This window comes from Buceros rhinoceros, unplaced genomic scaffold (genome assembly GCF_000710305.1).
Source record: "Buceros rhinoceros silvestris isolate BGI_N320 unplaced genomic scaffold, ASM71030v1 scaffold17782, whole genome shotgun sequence".
Classification (NCBI taxonomy): domain Eukaryota; kingdom Metazoa; phylum Chordata; class Aves; order Bucerotiformes; family Bucerotidae; genus Buceros; species Buceros rhinoceros.
The window spans coordinates 18,079-25,358 of NW_010397352.1; the positions used below are offsets into that span (position 1 = coordinate 18,079).

A 7,280-nucleotide genomic window follows, 5' to 3' on the forward strand; every position below is an offset into this window, starting at 1 on the left:
TTCAGCATGACTTTCTGACACGTAGCTAAGATCCTTATCAGAATTGCTGTCCAGAAGATTATGGGTAAGCAGTGATAACACCAACGGTAAAGCTAAAAGCATAGGATAAATGGCTGCAACCAGTCACTACAGAAACTGCACACCTCATCTGACTCTTCGGTAGCTTACGCTCGCAGCACTGAAAAAGCATGGTTCTGCTTTCAGGTGCCGTGCGGGCAGATGCAGTAAGTATGTTCGTGTCACACTCTGTTGTGGTGGTGGTGCTTTTTGTTTCTTTGGGTTTTTTTAAGATTTTGTTTATACCATCCCCCCTTAAACTTAATATTCTTACACTTTTCTGGTGTTCTGTAACTAATCAATATTTTAGTGTGAACTAAAAACAAAGCAACAAAAGCAAGCCAAGGTTGCAGATGTTTCAGGCGTTACAGTTTCTCTTATTATGACAAGGAACTTCCTATAACCAGAACTGATGACACACAGGTATGAAACGTGCAAGTTTAAGTTTTTCTAGGCGCTCTGAACATTTTTGTCATGTGAACTCTGCATTTTTACTGCCTAGTAAGACTATCTGTGTGCAATCCAATCCTTGCCAAGAAAGTCGAGTAAGTACATCTTGGCTTAGCTCATTACAAGAGTGTTGTGAAACATGCAACGTGCTGCAAAAAAATTTGTATCTAACTTATTATATCCAAATGAAACAAAACAAAAAAAGAACTGTGCAGTTACTATTAGGAGGTACTAACCAATAGTCGGCTTGTGCCAAACTGAGTCTCACTTCCAAAAATCATTCCCTGCACCCTTTTCAAGGAAAACGCTAAAAAAGTTCAAGCTTGACGAGCTAGACGGTGAAGACTAGCAAGTTATTACAAGATCCATGCAATAAAATGGAACACTGAAGTGACAAAATGGAAGATGTTTTCTGGAACAGCTTTTACTGTCAAGTGTTAATACTTTGCACACCTGCATACAGACTGATGTTATCCACAGGAGGGTTTTTTGATTCATTGGAACAATTACTCAGGATAAACAGGTAACTGGCCTGAATTACTTTAACATGTAATGCTCTGCTCCCTTTTTTAAATCAAAATATTACCACCAGTTAATAAATATATCAAAGCATTACAACCAAAACAATCTTAGAGGTTAGTTAGTAAACACAATAATAATATTTTTGCATGCTGACCTACAACATAGGCTTGACCAGCATCTTCAATGGATGACGAGTCCGATTCATTTTTCTTTCTTTCAGGGCTTCTACTTAAACCTGCATGAGATTTTGAACTTAAAGGGGAGAAGAAGAGAATGGGAACCAGACAGAGGGAAAAGGAAGTTGGGAGAGGGAAGGATCAATGTAATAAAATAATGGTATGAATAATAAATCAAAACTGATGTAAAATGTACATTGACTGTACACAAATATCTTGCAGGGCGGTCAGAGAGACTCTTACTTGCTCAGTTTTAGTGCTCCTGCTGCTGATCCAGTATCAAATTTTGGTAACTGCTGACAGACTCTTCCCATTATGTCTTCTATTTTTTGGGGGGAAGAGTCCAAAGCCGTAATAATATTTTTCCTTGGAGGGTAAACTGAGATGTGGCTCTGACTCAGGTCATGAAATGACTTGCTCATAACCCTGGGTCTTTCCTCCCATGGAGTCTTCTCATTCTTATCCTTTGAAGAGCCAGGAAGTGGCTGGAAGAGTGAGAGCTCAGAGCAGGACAGCCTCTTCAGAATTTCTGACTGCACAGACAGAGGTCGAACGGCAAGTCGGTTCAAAGTGCTGCTGGCCAGGCTACCAGTACTGATTGCTCGTCCCATGTTGAAACCTTTGACAGAGTCCGCATGAAGGTTTAGGCTCCTAAATGAAGCCCTTTCTGTGGATATTTTTTTTTAACAACAACAAAAAAAACAACAACAAACCAAACACATTTAAGTTACACAGCAGAGCTAGTGTGACCTCCTTGTCTAAAGCACGCATTTTAAACAGCCAACTCACAAAAAGCCTCTTTTGTCTAGTTGCTCAGAATTATGTACCATCACCAGGTACATATAAACGAACACCATGTAGTTTGCTCAGGAAGCAAATTTTAGAGTTCATGACATTACACTAACCCAACCATGTACTACAATGAATTCCTAAAACACAGAATAGCAAAATATTTACCCCCTTATTTGCATGAAGGTGCATATTCCCTCTTAAACTGCTGTGCCTTATACTCAGGCACATCGTCTCTTTCTGCAAAGTAAACAATATCCTCAAGCCAAGTGACCTTGAAGACTACACTTCCCTGAATCTGCTCATACAAGTCTTTTCCACAATTTGAACAAATGGGGCTCCCGCACCTCTACAGTACCAGATCCAACCAAACCTCCATCCATTCGTCGCTTTATTTTCTTTGCATGAGTCCCTGACACAACTACAGTATAGTCGCAAAGTCATGGGGGCTTGCCAGCATCTCTACCTGGTTAAAGAACATGAGTTTACTCGGGTGCACTTAAGGACTTCCCCTGCCAGAAACATCCTAAATGTTTTAGCATTGAACAGGAAGTGTTGGCTGGAGTTTGCCATACTTTTCGATTCATGAACTAGGATTCCCTTAAGCAGCAGAGAGAAACAGGTTTGGGGTTATAATTAAACTGTCGTTGTCTGAGTCATGGGAACTGTCTGGGTGGATGTACTTAGCTGAAAGCAAATGCAAGATGATGCTACTTAGCCTAAACTCCTCCTAATTCAGAGCAAAGCTGAGTAGGTTTCACTTCTATCAGCATAACTGCCTCCTAACGCTAGCAGTTAAGGTCCTATGGCTTGGCTCTCGCACAGAAACTTGATAGGCCATGGCAACACGCTTGCTGGTTAGAGCCTTTAAAGGAAAACAGGCCACCTGAACCCTTCAGAAATTTCACTGCTGTCTTGGAGTCAGTTCACAGGGAAATCTGAGGAAGAGCAATCCTCAATTGCATATATGTATATATATGTATTTCTGATTTAGGGATAACTAGTTTTTTTTAAACCCTACATACAGCTAGGAAATAAGCTGCTTTAGGAAGCTGCACTGTAACTCAAAAGGAAAATGTTACTTTTTGTATACATCATCCATTAGCTTTACTAAAAGCTGAAGTATTCATCATTAAAGAGTGTATTTGGCATTTGGCAAATATAACCTCAGCTCTGCCATTCCAAGAGACATTCCTTCCTCCAATACCTAGGACAGGAATTAACTGCAACGACTCACACTTTCTCTATAACAGGCATACAGATTGACTTGTGGAAGGTAATTTTTTCTCCTTTTTAAAGGTGAATTAGTATACACCTACCGCTTTCTTACCCACACCTGCTCTAGCCATAGCCACCAGACTAGATGAGCTGGGTAAGAATGGTTTTGCTTGATCAGACCAGAGATTCGCAAACCTCAGCTTCCTGACTTACAGTAGCTATCAAGACACTTGCTCTTGTTGTGTTCCCATTCTAGGGAGTATGTTAATAAAACACTCTAAGATCTCTTCTCCTGACATTGTACTTAATCTCTGCAAACACCAAACAGGATTTCCCCATGGGTTTCAGATGAATACTTTCACACAATTATCTATATAGATATTAGGACTTTCACACCTTCCGCCAACACCTTAAGTGAAAATTTGCATGTGCCTCAAAACTCTTCCTTTGTAAGGCTGACTTAACCCTCACTTCATCTTTGTGATTTTCTATATGCCCTTTCAGAAATCCAAATATCCATGCTAATGCTCAGTGTTCGGTTCTGTTCATTGCGTGGCCACAGAAATTGTGCAAAAAATAAACCGTCACTCCTTGTGTTACAGCTTATCTCCTTTCTTACGTACCATAAAACTGCTAGTAATTTTTTTTTTAAACTTTGTGTCTCGTCTCTGCAGAAAGAGGCATTTTCCTTTTATTTTCTAAACAAGCCGAATTCCTTCTATTAGATTTACTTGTGTTAAAATGGTTTCTCCCAGGTCACTGAAGATATAGTGCAACAAGTGAAAAATATGTCATGGTTCATAAGGGCTATAAAGTGCTCTCCCTTATGTCTTTCATGTTACGTTCCATGAAAATTCATTCACCATTGCTATGCATGCCAAGCCTTATTCCTTGTCTCAAAATATTTTCTCCATTTGCTGGCTGAAACCAAGGTGAGTCTTGCAAGACAGTGTAAAATGTATTTCTAAAGAATCTTCCAAAGCACATTAATCTTCTGAAGTCTTGCTACTCCACCCTGCAAATGCTGCAAGCGTTTGCGGCACATGCTTGTGTTCACTGTGCTATTAGCTCAGAATCAGTCCTTAAATACACTTCCTATGGTGATCAGCCTTGATTTAATAATATTGTCACCTGCCCTTTTCTTTATTGTTTTGCTGAGTGGTTCCAATCACCAGTTTCCACTGACATTTTAAGGACTCCGGAAGAAAAGGTAATATACTTGATGCTTCTGCAGGCCAAGAACAATGCTTCCCAAATATTGCCTGGGATCTCACTGCTCTAACAAAAGAAAGTAGTACTTATAACTAATATGTTATTTTGACTAGCTGCTTCATCATTGTTTTCCCTTACCCACATTACTATACTTCCTCATTTTTACAATATTATTCTAGTAACCTCATTGTTATATTCATATATATTTACGCAGGAAAGAGAAAGATGGCTAATAAATTTAGATCAGTGAAGTCATGACGAAAGCAAACTTATTGCTTGAATTGTTTTTACTTTTGATAACCAAATGTAATGGAATTAACCATAATACCAATTTATTTGCTTTTGATTATGAACAACTGATGAAATCTGAGATCTCTGAATTCCATGTGATCTGCACTGCTCAGAAGCAAACTATTACCTTCCAGACTCCCAAAGCACAACACATACTGCATCTGTGAGAGTAACCAAATTTGCCTAGTCAGTAAAGCCTTTAATGTTCTTTGCAATTCATGGTAAGCAAGCATTAAGTTAGAGAACAGTCACTTCATCCAATTTCTTTGCACTACTTTGGCTGAGCCCAAAGAATAGAAAACAGGCTGCACAGCTGCCACATGCCTCCTCTGCCCTCATTTTTTTTGTTTGGTTGGTTTGTTTTTTTTTTAAATTAGAGAACACAATCTCCACAGCAATTGAGTCAAACTCCATCCCAGCTATGCTGGTGGAAGTCTGGATTAACAGCAACTGGAATGCAGACAGATAAAAACAGGGAACAAAGAAAGAATGAGCAGGCAGGCTGACGAAAATAGCACTGCCAGGCTGTGCTGAAGGCCAGCCAGACAAGTGAGCTCTGGTCCAAATAGTGAAGAAATTAGTACAGAAGGTTTCTTCAATGATTGCATTCTCCAATTATTATTTTCTTTTTAAAAGGACACCTTTACATTTTCTCTTACACACACAGATCAGGTGGCAATTCTGAAGAAAACTGACTAGCATTGTTGCTTACTAGGTCTACCAAACATGAAGTGGAATAAAGACAGCTACACTCGCAGCTTACAGATGCAGAATCATGAAATGCTCCCTATAGTATCTGCCCTCGCATTTTATCTGTAATTTCACATTATCAAATCAATTCATTTCACATTAAGCAAAAGGTGAAAAACCCTATTACTGAAATATCTTCAGGTTCTTTCTGAAAAAAACAACGCCAAAAGCCATTAATCAAATGGGAAAGTACTATCAGTGACCTAATTTTAGATTCCTTTTATATTAGAGGAGCTGCTGTGGGCCAGCTCTGTGTAATCTGCCAACTCTTCCCCTCCCCCTTAAATGAAATCTAAACAAATTTAGCTAGTAGACTCTCTTTACAGTATAAACCTTCCAAATGTAGAGCACTACACATATGTAGCACTCAGCAGAATTAGTAAAGCTCAAGTTCACTTTTTCTCTTTAAAAAAACACATACAGATTGCTATTAAAAACCAACACAGCACCGCAGCCCTTACCAATGTCTTGAGTATCTTGGTTGCTCTGCCTGGTTCTCATCTGTAGTTGGAATTTATGCTGGGAAGAGCAAAGATGCAAAAGGTACTGGCAAGTCTTACTGTTGTCCGTCTGAAACGAATGCTTGATACCATCTGATGTGTTCTGCAAAGTTATTTTCTTCTTCTACACAGTGGAGAAAGAAAAAAGTTGAAGACAATGATTTCTTTTACCCTGCAAAGAATTTTGTGTTTGCTTGTGCATAGCTACAGCATTCAAATGTTCCTGAGGCAAAATGGACTGATGGGAGAGATTTCTCTTAAACAGGGGTTGAAAGTAAGTTGAGATTTACAACGCAGCACTTTAAAGCCACTTCTGGGCTAGCTGAGATGGTACTTTATTATTATTTAACCCGTCTCTGTTACTGTTAGTACTGACTAATGACAAGCAGTACTATTTCACTTTGTAGGACGGGGTTTTCAAAAGAGTCTGATGAAGTCACAAGGGGTGCTGCCACTCAAAAGAAAAAGAACTAGATGCTCATCTAATTATGGAATCTACCAGTTAATGTTCCAGGTCTTAAATTTATCTTTTTAGTAATATTTAAACTTCAGTTTACCAATTCTAGTTAAAAATCACGTAACAGATGAAATAGGCTGGAGCTTTTCAAGAAGGTATTGGAGTTAGAAGTACTGTTAGAAGTACTGAAGGGAAGCATTTGAAGCTCAACACCTCATTAAAGGCTGACACATGACCACCAGATTATGGAGTACTCACTGAAGTTGGCTGGTATTGTCCAGATCAAGTGTCAGTCTCTGTCATCCATCATTGTTTAACTTAATTACTCTTGGAAATAAAACTTAAAAGCAACATAGGTGCATCTCCTAGTTACACTGAGGACTGCTGTTTGCCACTACTCAATCCTCTAATGCAAGGTTTTCACTCTGGTGCTCCTTCACTACTCACGCTCCATCTGGCAGAAAGGGCAGATTGCCCAGAAATGCAGTAAATGGGCAGAGCTGCTCTGTCACACTAAGAGAAGCGCTTGATTTATCTTAATAATAGCTCTTCCATTAGAAGGCAGGGAAGCCATATTTCACAAATACAGATTTGCCAAAACATAGGTGCTAAACTCTCTTGTGAGGCTGGAACCTGAGCAGCAAGCTAAGAAAAGAACCAAACAAAAACCCACCAAAAAACCCACCCAACTTTAAAACATCAAAACTCCTATTTCAATCCCATAATACAACACAGCTCGATGCACAAAATGTAGTTAGACTACGCTGTAAAACAGCAGCTTAATTTGCAGAAATGACAAACACTCAAACCCATTATCTGGAGATACAAATATAGACATGTACACAGAGATAGAGGGAA

The 7,280-nt window shown here is 39.2% G+C and overlaps 1 protein-coding gene across 1 annotated transcript in view; it reads right to left on the bottom strand.

Annotated features, from left to right (window-relative positions):
- Nucleotides 1-7,280, bottom strand: part of PTPN13 (protein tyrosine phosphatase, non-receptor type 13 (APO-1/CD95 (Fas)-associated phosphatase)) — a gene marked incomplete at both ends in the record, with an annotated part of 40,260 nt that overhangs the window by 17,686 nt on the left and 15,294 nt on the right. The window contains 3 exons of the mRNA XM_010146226.1: nt 1,184-1,281; nt 1,449-1,872; nt 5,927-6,089. Of these exons, the coding sequence (XP_010144528.1) occupies nt 1,184-1,281; nt 1,449-1,872; nt 5,927-6,089 (685 nt within the window). The remainder of the gene's footprint in view (nt 1-1,183; nt 1,282-1,448; nt 1,873-5,926; nt 6,090-7,280) is intronic.